General features: G+C 30.6%; 1 protein-coding gene across 4 annotated transcripts in view; it reads right to left on the bottom strand.

Annotated features, from left to right (window-relative positions):
• Positions 1-349: 349 nt before the first annotated feature.
• Abi (tyrosine kinase Abl) overlaps positions 350-17,470 on the bottom strand; it is a 45,814-nt gene continuing 28,693 nt past the window's right edge. For 2 of the 4 annotated variants that reach the window (XM_035370401.2, XM_035370400.2), the window contains 3 exons: positions 13,655-13,699; positions 2,632-2,766; positions 352-866 (listed from right to left, as the gene is read on the bottom strand). In XM_035370401.2, the coding sequence (XP_035226292.1) occupies positions 703-866; positions 2,632-2,766; positions 13,655-13,699 (344 nt within the window). In that variant the 3' untranslated portion in view covers positions 352-702. Of the gene's footprint in view, positions 867-2,631; positions 2,767-13,654; positions 13,700-17,470 lie in introns of all 4 variants that reach the window. The other 2 variants (XM_035370404.2, XM_035370403.1) reach the window with 2 other exon arrangements.

The raw sequence follows: 17,470 nt of genomic DNA, 5'->3' as shown, positions 1-17,470 counted from the left end.
AATCTATTGCGGCGTTTCTGTGTAATTTTAATTTTTTCCCCACCATTTTTCTCGAGTGCGGCGTTTATGCTGATGCGGCCTTTCTTACGGAAATTATGGAAGTACTTTTTCTCATAACAGAGGAATAATCTATGAAAACTGCATTTTGATTAGTTTTATATAATTAGAATACCTCTCCATGTAACAGGGTGTCTTTTAAACTTGTGAAACATGAATTTAATTTTTCCTGTTTTTTGTTTTTAAAATTCACCCACGGTGGATATTAAAAATATCCACCGACTTCTTCCATAGATCACTACTCTGATATATTTTGATGAGCATGTCAGTACAGAAACACATAAACATTTTGTATTATTAAATAAGAAATATTTATTTTCTGGATGCTCAAAAATACACATCATAACAAGAAAGTATTTTTGAAAAACAACTGATGCAATTCCATTAAAAAATGTCTGGAATGAATAAATTATTACAACAAAGTCTTACACTGAATATGGCTATCAGATTTCTGATTCTGAGAAAAGTTTGATTCATTAACTTTTGATTTTAAATGAAGTACTGTATAGTAAAAAAAGTAAGAAAATACAGATATATAATCACACATATACATATATTAAATTTAACTACTTAAAAATTTCTCACATACAACTTAAAGAATATAAGGATAGTTATATAATATTATGTACAAATAAATGTATCTTTTTATAAGCATGGTTCAACATAATTTCCAGGAAAAAGACCTGTTACCCCATCCATTACACCTTCATACCATCCATCATCATTTTTCTTCACCACATAAATAATGGAATTTTCAGAAAAAGACAATTCATCTTCTTTATCAGCAACATAATCATATATGGCCACAACTGGAAATAATTTAAAAAAACTTACACATAGGTTAAGAAATCAAAATTATACACAGTCTTTAGCAATCACATCATTCCACATGACAAGTATTAATTTCTATAGAACTATTCAGTTAAAATTAAATTATTAGGTTTAGTTATTCAAATTAGAAACTGATCTGCAAAAGGTGCAAGCACCTTTCTGTTGCAGTATGCTTCTGATGATTTCTGTCTTTTCAAACAGTGACACACTTGCATAAAGACACCTTTGTGCTGAGACACAGTTATGAAGTAGTCCTCACATCAGCATGTCAGATATTGTACCTACACAATCTCTAACTGGCATACCAGATGAAAAATCAGTGAAACATTACCTTTAACAAAAATATTCTTTCAGACATTTGAAATGATTCCATCAAGTTAGCAACAAACATTTTAAAAGTACTAAAGCAATTTGTTTCTGACTGATAGAATCTTAGCTTTATTTCAATTTTGACAATGAAAACAAAGCAATATCCTTTCATCCACAATCTTACTTTTGTGACATATAAAAAGAGAAGTTAACTTATATTAATTTAAAATCACATGACAGAACTTTCTGAGCTGAGTTAAAGAGGAAGAAAATAAAAAATTCACGTTTGATCTATGGAACAACTTATTATATTTTCACTTCAATAATTTACTTATTGTGCCTAAAAACATAGGCCAATACAAAAAATGTACCATCTTATTTTCAATTCATTACACGTGGCAAGTATGTTAAATTACTTTTCAGTCGCTTGATTCTATTTTATTAAGTAATCTAATTTTATTTATTGCATGAAAACACATTTTTTTTCTTTTGCTATCAGTATTCAACTTAACACCACCATTATAATTTATACCTGCCAGTTCTGTAAAAGTAAACATCAAGATACTTGGACGAGGGGATTAAAAACAAGCGCAAAGTGAATTTTAAAAAGAAAACTGACATATACCTGAACATTTTAAAACAATTCTAACAATTATGTACGGAAAAACATTTATCATGAAAAATGGAAAACTAAACAAATTAAATTAATTTAAAAATAATTACACCAGCACTTTTGCTTTTACTGGAAAAAAGTTCAGAAAAATTTCAACTAAAATATATTTTTATTGCCTTAATTAAATTTCAGAATCAGAATTTCAATGGTCATTGAAATGAAAGATGAAGATATTTTAAAAGATGGCAGAAGATAATGTTTTATTTGTTGAATTTGCCAGATCCAAAAGTGTAATTTTAATGAATTATAAGATGATTATATTTGTAAAAAGACATCATCATAAAATTTCTAAATCTCCAAACCAAAATTCTAGTAGTCAATTTGATTTTAAAACAGCTAAAATGTTGAGAAAGTGGCAAACTTAGCAACACATAACAAATAACTATATTCCAATATGGGAAAAATTTATTTTAGATGTAATAAAGAGAATGAATTCAAATGGTAACCCTAATTAAGGGTACACACATATTTTAAATACATATTTGGTGATAAATCACTAAACTGGTATACTTTTGCAAAAAACTGCAAAATCCATTTGCATGCAAGATCATAAAACTAGAACAGTTTTCTTAATAATTTTTATGAAATTATTTAGAAGTAAATTTACTTATTTATTGAATATTTTATTGAAAAATTTATAAACCTGGCAGCTGTTTAACACAGTTTAGATAGGCTACTTAAAAATTTTCATCTAGCTAGTAGTATGATATACTTTGATACATGGATAAAATTCTCTACACAGTATCTAAATAACAATTTACCTTTCTCCACATAATTTTTGGGAACCCAATCTGGTTCTCCTCGATTGCGAAGGAATGCTGGTGGCGATGGAGGATTATAGTTTTCATGATACAAGTTTTCATCTTCTGGAGGAGGAGGTGGTAATGGTGGTGAAACTAGATAACATTAAAATGAAGTGTCAAAAAGTTTGATATGTAAAATAATAAAAAGTTAAAAACTTACGCATGTTACACATTTTTATGATTTTACATATAATGCAAGTCTTTACAATTTTGAATACAATAAGTAATAAAACTGAATATGTAATGATTTACAAAGAATATAAAACTAACAAGGTAATTTTAATATCTACAACTGAAGAAAAAAAGATTCTCTAATTTCTTAATTTTTTTAGAGGGGATTGGGGAGGAAGCAAGCTTTGATATTACACCCAAATTTATAGTATGTATTCCAAACTGCACTGCTTATAAACTTACAAAATGCTTTTAACCCTTAATCACACGTGAAGGGTATGTATTTAACCTAAATTAAACACGGTAAAAATTTTTTAGTGATTTGATTACAAACACAACAATTTTTTAATATAGCTATCATAGAAATCTATTTTAACATTTAAATTGGAAAAAAATTATAATTTCCTATGAATTAGTATACTTATTCACATTTTTTATATGAATTTATTACCCAGAATTATATGCGTATGAGTATAAATGCTTGCTTAAATGTATACCGAGTACTTTGAAAAATATCATGGTGTTTAGGGTATTATTTATTTACTAAATTACATCAAAAACAAAAAGTGAACTCAAAACAGCCATGATGGAAGAATGGATAAACATTGATACAGAAATTAAAAAAAAAAAAAAAAAAAAAAAAAAAAAACCTATTCCCAGACGTTTAAAATCTGTTGTGGATGCTAAAGGATATCCTACTAATATTAATTTAAGGAAAAATGAAAATATTTACTAATATATCAAGATTTTTTTGAAGTGTACGAAGACTTTTGTGAGATAAAATGTTTGTCATTTTTTGATTATTAATTCCTTAAAAAAAAGTTTCACTATACTTTAAAAATATTTCATGTAATTTTGTTACGGATAGATTATAGATCTTAGTATTAAAATCTCATTCAGAAAGTTTACTTTTAATTAATGGATAGAGCCCTATTCCAATGAAAATCATAAATATTCATACGAACACTTTTGGGAGCCACTGTATATATTTACAAAAAAAAAAAAAAAAAAACAAACTATTTTGCTACTTTTTATGATGAAAGAATTAACTTGATGTCAAACAACACATATCTTAATCTTTTCACTCTTAACATATCACGTAACATAAGCTTCAGTTACATTTTACAGAATCATCATATCAAATATGTGAAATGGAACTGAAATATCATTGGCAACCTACTGCATTATATTTGATAAACTGAAAAAGGGAATTCCTTGAATATTCATTTTTAATGAATAATATTTATTAATTTACATTACAAATGTGAAAAACACAATGCTTGTCTATATAGTCGGTTTAAAAATGTTTCACTAATGAACATATTTTTTATTTTTGTGAATAGGTGTGGCAATAGGATATAATATGTATTATCTTTGGAAATTAAGTTTCTGCTTTATTAATGTATAGAAATAATTTTAACATAAAAGCACAATCATTACTAGCAATATTACATTTTGTCTTAATATCAGTTTTTTTTTTTTTTTTTTTTTTTTTTTTTTTTTTTTTGTTTTGTTTGTTAATTGTATGAATAAGGTTTTTGTCTTCATATATATAAAAAAAATTATGTGGTTATTAAATTATTATATATCTTCTGGATAAAATATATATATATATCTGATAAAATGAAAATTTATTTTTATTTTTTATTTATTTTGTTGTTTTTTGTGTGTGTTAGTTTATGATTAATATCAAAAAATGCTTGGGCATAGAATGGTGTTCAGTGCTCAGAGACACACACACAAAGAAGTTTTTCTTCCTCAGCCAAGAATAAAAATATTAAGCAATATTTCAAGTTTTAGGTAACTTCTAACAGGCCTGAATTTAAAAAGGGCTAGTTAGCATTAACTAGGCATTCTATCCAAACGTTCTGGAGATTTGCACTCAATTTTAAGTCAACTTTTAGTACATACTGTCGTTTTGGAACTGTGTATTAAGAATATCCCCCTTCTCATCACTAACCCTTCCTTCTAAAGAAACCACACATATGCATAAGTGCAAAAAGAGACATGCCAAAGAGATGGACCAGAAACAAGCAGTTAACAGGTCATAGTTAAGCTAGTCAGGGATAGTATGATTTCATGATTCTCTAAGAAAAAGAGAAGAAGGGTTAGTACATTTATGATTTCATAACATGTTTTGTATACCACCTGGAATTTATGTTCTTTTGAGTATAAATGTGGATTACATAAAATTCATCAGTTTCATTTTCAAATTTAGCTTAAAAGAAAAAATAATTTTTTAATGAAGAAAATGACTATTTTTGTATTAACAAAGCTGATAATTAAGAGCTACAAAATTACAAATAAAACCTAAAATTTTGATTTTTAGGGCACTCAATATATTTTAACAGTTGCTTTTGATAACAGTTGTAACCTGATTTTGCTATCTCAAAATTAAACATTACAGAGTCCAAATTTTTGGAAAAGTTTCCAGATGGTATTACTTTCCCATTATACTTTTACAGCTTTCTGGCTGCTTCACTGAGTATCTTCTGTCCAGCATACTTTCAATTGCAAAATTCCGTTTTGAATAACTTCTATGCAACATTAACAATAATTTCATTTTAAGTAACTTCAATGCAGCACTCTTTCAGTGAACAAAAAATTTCATTTTGAGTAACTTCTGCACAGCATTCTTTCATTCTGGATATTTAACAATTTCTTCTCAATACGCTGTAGTTTCTTAAGTTGGTCTTCTAACTTAAAAAATATGATTCTTCTTCTTTTTTTTTGGGGGGGGGGGGGTAACTGTACTTCTTCCAGGTTTGCATTTGCAAAGCATAAAACTAAACATGCTTTCACACATACTATAAGTGTTTATTTTTGAGATTTTGCAATGAAAACTGCAAATACTATAATGTCACTGTGGTTTGTAGTTTGCAAATATAGGCACTGAGCATTAACGAAATCGAGTGGGACATTGTTGGTCCAATGGTCAGTAAGAGGGCACCGAGGAGCAAGAACACATCAGAAAAATTTGGATTAGGAAAATGACACATTAGCAAAATCTGGTTGCTTGAATATGCTGTATCAGGTACCTGCTTGTTTTATCACATGTGTTGATCATCATATGTATACATGCTTTGAGAAATCTAATTGTTGCCTAATCTATTTTTATTACATAATGTACTTTGTAATCTAATTTATTTTTATTACATAATGAATTCTAATTAATAATTTAATGAAGTGTAAGTACAAAAATACCTCAGAGTTTTTAAGCATATTTAATCACTAACCACAGATCACATTTGAAAGACAACTAATATATCATTTTTGCAAGGGTAGGAAGTGCTAAGTGAAAAAGAGGGAGGATTTCATAAAGTGCGTGATGAGTAAAAAAAGATTGAGGTGCTATGATCTATACGTATTTATTATTTTACAGAAAGCATTCACCTTCCATTCTACTAATTAATTAGAAACAATTATGAAAAACCAAGCATGCTACTGAATTCTAAAAGGCCATTCTGACAAGGTTTTAATTAAAAAAGAATTCCTAAGTTCATGATAAAAATAAGGGTAGATGCAGGTTTGAATAAATACAAATAATAATTAAAAAAGGTCATGAGTGATTTTTCAATTCATAATTTTTTCATAATTTCAATTCATAATTCAATATTTGGTACTTCTGATTAATGAGATGTCACTTGTAATTATTAGTACAAATAATATAGTTACAAAAGGTTATGAGCATAGGATGTTATTTGCAATTATGTACCAGATGTGGTAACTGCCTATTTTACCTCATCAGTAGCTACTGATGATACTGCAAAGATGTCGTTGCAAACAAGTATGAAGAATAAACATCAAGATTCAGTAATTTTACTTCTCAGATTTTCTGTTGCTTTTTTACTGAAGTACACAGTTTGTTTGCACATGCTCTAGTAGCAGCAGCACCCTCGAGCAGAGAGCGGCAGAGATGAGATGAAGAGAATGGCTGAGAACTGCTGTGTGAACTCAATTTGAAGTTATCAATAAACAGTTATAGCTGTAAAAGAGTAAATGTGATTATTTTGTGTAAGAGTATCCTTAATATGGTCCGTCGAGCTGGAGGCCTGTGGATGATGTGAAAAATTGTTGGATTACAAAGTGCATATGAGTGACGGTGATTTTCATCGACAATAGTAAGGTTTTCAAAACCGATCCTGAGTTAGTTAAAAGCGTAGTTGAGTATGCACTTGAGGAAGCGAAAAAACATAAAGCCAAAACCGAGTCAAAAATTGCATTACAAAAACTCGAAATAGAAACAAAGCTAGATTTAGAGAAAATCAAACTAGCGCAATTGGGGAAAGAACTTGAAATCGTGAATATGCGAAAGGAGTTGTCTCAGAATATATCGTGTTTGACACCAGAACTATCAAAGGTTCCAGTTCGAGCATTAATTAAAAATGACTGTTCGCAGTGGGAAGCGGTGCGATGTACATTGGACTCAGGCTCTCAGACATGTTTATTAAGTGAACAATGTATGAAGCGCGTAGGATTAAAAAGCGAAAAAATAAATACATTAATCTCGTGTTTAAATGATTTGTCAATGGTAGTGAAAGGTCGCGTTATGACAACAATCGCAAAGAAAAAAAAAAAAAAAAAAAAAAGGGAGTTTTGAGAAAGAGATAAGTTTTCTTGTAGAAAAAAAAATTAGAGATCTTATACCTCATCAGATACTTAACCTTTTAACTGTCGAGTTATTTTGATGATTTGGGTACACAAATTGTCAAATTTTTTTATTGGAAAAATCAAATGTTTAGTACAAAATAAAATATACTTAAGTAGTTAAAAATTGATATTTTGAAGTATATGGGTAAAATTTTTAAAGTTTTGTAGCCACTACGTATTTGCTTGAGGCGGCTGCCACTCAACATGGCAGTTGCAAAGTTCGCTTCTAGTGGAGCATTATTTTCTAAAAATGAAAGAAAATGAATTATTTTCTAAAAAATAAATAAATGAAAAAAATAAATAAAAGTGGATACGTATTAGTAGTTCAGTAATTCAGTCTTGTGTGGTACAACTGGAAACACTTTTCCAAGCACAAACCAACTCCACAATCACTAAAGCAGAACCGTGTTTCCTTCCTTATCTTTTTCCCATTTTTATCCTTTTTCAAACAACACACTTTGCACTGTCTTGTAGGCTCACGTTTCACAGGAGTAGGAGGAATACAGGAAATAAAATGTCGTTCAGTAAGACGGGCAGGGTTATCTATTGTAGGTGGTCTGTCAACATTCTTTTGTCCAGAAGCTGCATCATCATATTTATGTAAAAGCTCTTCTATAACTTGGATTCGAAATTCTAAAAATGTAATACGTTTCCCAAATACATTTTTATAGAGTAAATATGAGTTCCAAAGTACCTTGTCAAGTAAATGTAAAAATATCTTTTTATAATATTTTTTCTGACGTTTTCGGATTTTTGGATAAAAGGATATTTCCTAATCACAGCGATCTACACCACCCATAGTTAGACTGTAGTCAGAAACAATCTTCGGCTTGAGTATATCTTCATTTTTTAATTTTTTTTTTTTTTTTTTTTTTTTAGGCTGACCATGGAAATATCATGAATACTGCACATCAGACACACATCTTTCATCTTCGGTTGAAGAATCTAAATCATCTATATAACATTTCAAAGAACTGGACGCCATTTTACAACAAAAAGATCCCGTGCACTTTGAACCAAAGAACTTATAACCTCTGACCTTTGAAATCTTCAGTAAAGTGCCGTCATCTATTGAATTGAGCGCACATTAACTTTTCCCGAGATACTGTTGGGTTTGACAAAGAAATGAAGCCAAAATAAACGTCTCCCGATATATATTCGGGTATAACAACACGATGCACTCAAAAAAAAAAAAAAAAAAAAATTACCCCGAGTAATACTCGGGCGTGACATTTTCGAACACCAGTGCTGTGCCTGAGATTAACTCGGGCATGACAGTTAAAAGGTTAATGTAAATATTGAGGTTTCAGACTTAGTACCATTAGCTGATTACAGTTTTAACATTCCAGGGAACATTGATATGTTGTTAGGTGCAGAGATATTCTATGAATTATTGAGACCAGGACAGATTTATACATAAAATTCAAAATTGCTTTTACAAAATACAGTGTTTAGCTATGTCGCCAGTAGAAGTGTAGATCAGGGAAATGAGTCTAAGATACACTGCGGATTGATACGCGAAGAGAATTTAAATAAAACATTGAAAGGGTTTGGGAGAATTTAAATAAAACATTGAAAGGGTTTGGGAGAATTGAAAATGTAGATTTAGAATTAAGCAAAAGTAAAGAAAATTCTATATGTGAGGAACATTTTGTGCGAACGCACCGTAGAAATGAGGAAGGTAGATACATGGTAAAAATGCCCCTTAAAGATGATCCTTCGTATTTAGGTCAGTCTAGGGACATTGCTCTTAAAAAACTCAGATCGCTGTGCACTCGCTTGTCAAGAGATCCAAATTATCTCTCTCTATATCGTGACTTCATCCATGAGTATATTCAACTAGGACATATGAAGGAAGTTAAAGAAGAGAAAGAGCCTGAAGTGGCATATTATGCAAGACATAATGGAATATATAAACCATAAAAAAACTAGTACTAAATTAAGAGTTGTGTTTAATTGTTCAAGTTTAACAACTAACGGTATTTCACTCAACTCTCTCCAGTATAACAGTGGAGTTATACAAAAAGATTTATTTTCGATAATGATCAGATTTTGAATTCACGTATATGCCTTAACAGCCGATGTGAAAAAAATGTATAGGATGATTTTGATAGATGAAAGTCAACACAACCTTCAAAGAATCCTATGGAGTGATAGCGCTAATAAGGCAGTAAAGACCTATGAACTGGTAACCGTTCGGTATAGAGTCATTGCACTAATTGCACAAGTTCCGTATGAGGTCAGTGCTCCATTCTTAGCAATGAGGACACTAAAACAGCTTTCATTAGACGAAGAGAGTAATTTTCCACTGGCAGCACCTATGTTATGTGAAAATTTCTATATGGATGGTGTGTTATGCGGAGCTCCGACGTTAAAAGAGGATAAGGAGTTACAACAGCAGCTTATATTGATTTTTCAAAGAGCAGGCATGCAGTTGCATAAAAGATGCGCTAATCATTCGGAACTTTCTCTAAACCGGGAAGTATACAATTTCTTCGATCCAAATGAAACGAAAACCTTGGGCATGTCATGGAATTTAATAAAGGATTGCTTTTCCTTCAGAGTTAAAGTAGAGCCTAGTGTATCATATACTAAGAGATGTGTGTTATCGTCGATTGCCAGAATATTTGATCCTTTGGTTATTCTTGGTCCAGTTATAGCCAAAGCAAAGATTTTCATGCAGAAGCTGTGGCGTCTTAAAATTGACTGGAGTGACAGACTACTGCTGAAAATCAGGAATGGCATCAATTTCTGGTTACACTAGAGAGCATAAACAATATCGATATTGACAGACGTATAGTGATTGATCAAGCTAAAACAGTTGAGATTCATGGTTTTGCAGACCCTTCTGAAGGTTGTTTCGGAGCAGCAGTTTATAGCAAGTCCATCAATTCTTCTGGGAGAACATTGGTAAAATTAATCTCGAGTAAATCAAGAGTTGCTCCTCTTAAAAGTCTAATGATTCCCAGGCTTGAGCTATGTGCAGCTGTCTTATTATCAAAGTTGGTGAAAAATGTCCTTATTGCCTTGACATTAGTTACTCAAGTCTACTTATGGACAGATTCAATGATAGTTCTCACATGGATAGAAAAGGACCTTAAGACGTTTGTTCAGCATAGAGTGGCCAAAATTCAAGAACAGTTCAACAGTTGCATCATGTAGCATCAGATCAGAATCCTGCGGATCTCCTATCACGGGATGTAGATCCTGATAAGCTAATGCATCATAAATTTTGGTTGTGTGGTCCAGCATTTCTGTTGGACAGTGACTATCAAACACGGACAGTAACTATCTCGGCTAAAAGTGAGGATTTCAGTGCCAAACTCAAAATCCCTATCATAAGGACTCTAAGGTCACTTTACCAGTGTTGAATGTGACTGTGAATAATTTTTTACATAATTTACTTAAATTGAGTAATAATTATATAACTATTTTACGTGTTGTTATTTATATTTTCAGGTTCATGAATAATTTGAAAAAGCGCTTAGACAGATTGTCAGGACCAATTAGTGTACAGGAAATAAACAAAGCAGAATTGTTCCTGATAAGTGTAACACAAAGTGAATGCTTTGGCGAAGACATCCGCCAATTAATAAAACACGGAACTGTCTTACATAAAAGTAAGTTAAAGAATCTGAATCCTTTCATGGATTCTGATTTAGTTCTCAGTAGGAGGCCGTTTAGGTAAGAAAAATCTTACTTATTTTGCTAAATATCTGGCAATATTACCTTAAGTTCACAAATTTACTTTTTTAGTTATTGAACATTGTCACAAAGATTTTTGCATGTTGGTGCAACCGCATTATCGAGTCACGTGTGCGAAAAGTTCTGGCCATTAAATGGTCGTTCTATTTGTTGTAAAGTTGCACATGATTGTATTGTATGTTTTAAAAACAAACCAGTTGTGTGTAAACAAATAATGGAAAATCTCCCTTCAGACAGAGTTGTACCAGATTATCCTTTTAATTGTAGTGGAATTGATTTCTGTGGTCCATTTTTTTATAAGATATCGTAACCAAAGAAAAGGAATTTTACATTAAATTTACGTTTGCATATTTGTATGTTTTGTGTCAAAGGCAGTGCATATCAAAATGGTGATGGATCTAACTTCCGAAGCCTTTATAGCTGCATTAAAGATATTTATATCTCGTAAGGGAATATGCACAAAATCATATTCGGACAATGCCACAAATTTCACTGGTGCCAACAAAGAAATAGAAAGACTTCATAACTTAATTAAAATCCCAAATGAAACTTTAGCTAATTATTTATCTGCCGAGAATATTGAATGGAAATTCATACCACCCGGGGCACCCAATTTCGGAGGCCTTTGGAAAGCTGCAATTAAGTCATTTAAATACCATTTTAAAAGAGTTGTAGGCAGCACAAATTTAATGTATGAGGAGTTTTTAACCGTAATCCTACAGATTGAGGGAGTTTTAAATTCAAGACCTCTGTGGCCATTAACAGCTAACGAAGATGATTTTGGAGTTTTAACTCCTGTGCATTTTTTGATAAATAGATCAATAGATTCAATTATTGAGCCTGATTTAACCAATTTAAATGAAAATCAACTTGAGAAATGGCAGAGAATAACAAGAATCATGCAGTTGATTTGGAAAAAATGGCACCATAGTTACTTAAATGAAATGCAACAACGAAATAAATGGAGATTTGAAAAAGATAATATTCACATAGGAGACTTAGTGTTATTGGTAGAGGATAATGCAACTTCTCACAAATGGGTTGTAGGTTGAATAATTGATGTGTATTATGGTGATGATAAAAAAAATTCGGGTTGTTAAAATTAAAACTAAAGCAGGTGTATTCAAAAGATGTATTTCCAAAATCTGTGTTTTACCTACGCCTGAATGAAAATTGTTATATATTAAGTGTATAAGAGATATTGTTTTACATTGTGTATATGTTAACTTTTAACCCTCAAGCGAAGAGTGGCAGAGATGAGATGAAGAGAATGGCTGAGAACCGCTGTGTGAACTCAGTTTGAAGTTATCAATAAACAGTTACAGCTGTGAAAAAGTAAATGTGATTATTTTGTGTAAGAGTATCCTTAACACAGTTAATGGCTTAAGAGTCAAAACTAACATTGTAAATAAATTATTATTTTAAGATTTACAACAGATTACACAGTTTGGCAATTCTAAATGATAAACAGCCTCTGATAAATTCTTTCAAGACACAGAAATCATCCATGTGGAAAGAATTTGTTCAAAAATCACAAAACCCTGTTTTCTATAACTGATACTTCAAAATGGTACTGTATAAGGTATTTCTCCCGCCTTCTTAGCAAGCCTTCATGGTCTGCACGTTCAGCACGTATTGAGAGGTTCGCTGTTCGATTTCCAGCAAAAGTGTTGATAATTTTTCAATCTCTCTTGCTTCCAAAAAATACCTAACATCTCTACAATGGAGTCCGAACTAGAAGGGTGTTGGATGATGATTCTTTTCACCCAGGATTTGGTGACTGGAGCCCCTAAAAACTCCAGTTACCCTTTAAAAGGGGGAGTATATATGGTATTTTTCCCACCTTCTTAGCCAGCCTTTGTGGCTCAGCGTATATTGAGAGGTCCGTAGTTCGATTCCCAGCGAAGGCTTTGCTAATTTTTCAATCTCTCTTGCTGCCCAAAAAATACCTAATGTCTATACAATTGCAAAGAAAGATCAAGCAACAAGAAAAAAGCTTTGCACAGCAGAAGTTGGTTTGAAGGTTCACCCATTCCTTTATTGACAGCAGTTTGGTTTATCAACTTTTGAAAGAACTCAGTTTGGTAGAATTTTATCAACTACAACTAGAAATGAATCCCTATATAACAATTGCTTAGAATACGAGTAATTGTATATTTTTATTTGTGAATTTCAGTATTTGTTTTTTATACTTATTTTGGATTTAATAAAACAGCAATTCCCCCCTGCTGCTATGAAGCTATATTGAGATTAAAGTTGCTATTATCTCTTAATAGATTATGACCCAACATGCAAAAGTTTCACCCTATTACCTGATAAATACCACAAATTTAACACTTGTTAATCATAAATGTTTATTTAAATAAGCCAGTAAAACATAAAAAACAGAAAAATAAGCATTTATTACATTATTTAAAAATAAGGGAAAATATTTTATAACATAAGAGGCACTTACTATTCCCTGGGTGATCAAAATCTGTGGAAACATGCATAGGAAGTTCTGAGTAAAGAAAATAATAATCAGAATACATGCTCTACTACAGGTAACACAAACTATCAAGGCACAATGTGAATATTAATAAAAAAAAATTAACAAATAAAAGCATAAAATTTAAGGGAAAATCCATGCATTTATAAACAAACATTTAATGTGAAACTATCTACATAAACAAAAATTTTAATATTTTGAAAACCTAGATATTGTTACAAAATAAAGCAGGTGCTATTTGAAAAAGTAATGAAAAATTTTATATCATTTCTTCAAAACAAAGTATAATATACTATTACAAAACTAAACTTATGAATATGATAATATATTTTTTTCTGTGCAATGTATCCAGTATCTGGAGTCAACAAATGAATGAAAAAAAGCAGATCCAGCAGTTTATTCCAATTATAAAATAGATTCTAATTAAAAATTATTATAATGAAGCAATCATGGTGCATTTATAACAATTTAATACAAGAGGTAATTAAATTTCACACTCTTAATACTTTTAACTATCGAGCTGGTAAATTGCTAAAAATATTATACACTTATACCTGTTATGAATAACTGAAATAAGAAAATGAAGAATGTTAAACTTCAGGCTCATAAATTGGTAACAAAATTATGCACTTATATGTGTTATGCAAAAATGAAAAGTTTAATCATATTTTTAACAATTTTTCTCAAAAACTGGCCATAAATATATATAAAACATTAAAATTCTTTAATGGTAAGGTTTCAACACAGAAAAATCAAAAATTAAGATTCCCATGTTTCTTTAAAATACTGAATTCTAAAACAGAATTAAAAAAGATAACCCAATGTAAATACCTTTTCACATAACTGATCCAGAAGGGTTACTCTACAAACTTATCACCATAAGATTTCCAGGATACATTATACACATCATTAATTCTTATCTGACGAATAGATTTTATGTCATTCACTGTAACAATTATTACTCCATACGCCATCAAATTTATGGGAGCATCGTCCCTAAGGAAATGTAATTGGCCCAATACTATTTTTGATTTATGCAAATGACATATCACACATCATTAACAATACACTGGCCAGATACGCTGATAACACAGTGATTATGACTCAAAATTTATCCCTAAGTTCAGTCATCCAAGAACTACAACAATGCCACTCACTGGAGTCCTGGCTTCAAAAATGGAAAATAGCTATTAATGTTGACAAGCTCAAAGCAGTTCTTTTCACCAGGGAAAGAAATCTGGATTTAAACATGACTGCTACCATATATCATACTGCCATCTCCTGGGCAAAGCAGGTTAAATACTTAGGTGTTATTCTTGATCAAAAACTCACATGGAACCTCCACATAACACATATTGTCTCCACGTTCCTGTCTACTAAAGCTTAATTACCTCGTTTCAGTTACCAAAACTCAGTTTCATCTGCCGATAATAAATTATTCATGTATAAGGCCATATTGTAACCCATAATTACTTATGCTTGTCTGTTATAGGGTTACGCATGTAAAACCCATTTTAATAAACTATAAGTGCTTCAACACTGAGACAAATAATAGCGATTAGACAGTTTATAAGAAATAGTGTAAACCACGACAAATATAAAATTAAAATATTAGTGAAATACATGGAAAAGGTTTCAAAGAAATTTTTCAGTATACTGAAAATGTAAACAATGAAAGTATAATGCAACTGGAGTATTTTATGATAGTGTAAATAAAAAGACTTATAGTGGGGCTCCTTCACTTAGATTAATTTACTTGCCAATGCAGAGGTATTTTTTATTAACTCCTTACTTTCAGCCAATCAGAAACTTTCTGCCCCTGATGTCATTATAGTGCTAACACAGCTCCTTACACCTGACTTCCTTGGTAGTTATGCTGCAAGTATTCAACATCTCATCAGAAGTATCTGACTTAACTTGGGGTTTTTCTCTGCACCCGAAGTGCTTATTGCACTCTGATTTATTATCCTCAAATGCTAGCCATAATTGCTATCAACTTCTTCACTTATTACACACAGGATTGATCTATGTCCTGGAGCCTGTAACATGTGACCTGCTCACCTGTTTATAGTTCAACTGTTTAAGATATCAAGTTACAACTATCGAGCACTTAAGTTATAGTTTTATCAATAGTATAATGAATATGAGCATCATTTTCTACTTATGACGTCATCTTATGGCAAACAATAGTTCTCTCTGGCATATACAGGTACTGCCACTAGATCAGACAAATAACAGATAGCAGCAAGCATTATTCTCTTACTTCACAATGCAATGTAATAATAACAATAAGGCATTTTTTTTTTTTTTTTTTTTTTTCAAAATTAAACTCAATGGCATGCTTTCAAGCAATACAAATTCCTGCTTTTCAATTTATTATGATATTAAATAATTTCTTAAAATACAATATGATTAATCATCTTTGCCGAAAGGCAACAGAGATTTTAGTAATTCCATTATTCGTATGTGCAAGGCATAATAAACAAAATTTGCTACAGAATTCAGTACTGTAGCAAAAAGAAATGAGCCCAAGACAATGAAGCCATATAAGATGCAACAAAATGAAATTGCAATACATGCATGAAATGTGATGCAAATAATTTTGGAATGCATGCATTCATAGAAAAACAGGCAGTATTTGTATGCTATTAAACATAATTCAATAATACATGTTACTCAAATAATTTTAAAAAATTCAGACATTATATGCAAACCTGCTTTCAATGAATCAATTAATAAACATGATATTCTAACTTAAATTACTATTTCCTGGTTAGACAATAACAATTACTTTTACAGTGTGCATACATACATAGATAAATTTTTCTTAAAAAAGTAAACTTGACATACAATTCTTTAGCATCATAAATAAAACAAATCATTCCAAAAAGAATTTATGATTTGCTGAAATTTCTTAACACACGATTTAATAGAAAAAAGTTAATATGATATGATAAGCTCAGCTTGACATCAGAGTATCATCTGAGTTTTATATGATGTCCTGAAAATAATTCTTTATTTAATGGGGGGGGCAAAAGATTTTCACACGAATTGCTGTGTATTGAAATTGATTTACAATATAGATATTCTACCTATACTAGCTCAGATATGACAAATTAAGCAATGAGATTTTTTTATCATAGAGATTTAGCAATTTATATACTTTTTATGTCATAAAAACATTAAATTTGCTCGTTTCGTAATTTTTTATTCCAAGAAAGTAATATGTGAAAATAATTTAGCAGATCATGTTTCCAAGATATATTAACTTAATCAATAAATTTTTAAATTAAAACAATAAATCTTTTTAAATTGGCATACAATTAACAAAATTATGCCATAAATTTTCCTTTTCACCAATTTAACTTTCTGATGGTCATCAAGAAGCTCTATTCGCATTCCAGTTACACATTACAGTGGGTGCAAACGAACACACCTAACATTACAAATTTATGAGTGACAGATATTGCACATATTTTGGAAGAAAGAATTGTTTAATCTCATAACTGTTGAGGGGTTAAAAACATAGTCACCAGATTTCGGATTATTTGCATAACTTTACTGTAATACAAAATAGAGCATTAAGAAGCAAAAGTAATTATAAAAAAAAAAAAAAAAAAAAAAAAAAAACTTCAGTTTTACGTAGACAGGCTACTGAAGTGAAAAGTAGCCATCTATCAAAGAACAAATTTATTCATAAAGTTTACTGAGAATAGATGGGTAGTAGAGAATTTTTTGTCAACGAATTAAAATTTTTAGCAAAGTGACTGATAACAAGGTGAA

The sequence above is a fragment of the Stegodyphus dumicola genome, chromosome 2, assembly GCF_044657685.1.
Source record: "Stegodyphus dumicola isolate Sdum_Otavi_A_Nest chromosome 2, ASM4465768v1".
Classification (NCBI taxonomy): Eukaryota; Metazoa; Arthropoda; class Arachnida; order Araneae; family Eresidae; genus Stegodyphus; species Stegodyphus dumicola.
The sequence above is the reverse complement of the archived record's forward strand: the minus strand, read 5'-3'. Positions and strand labels throughout refer to the sequence as shown.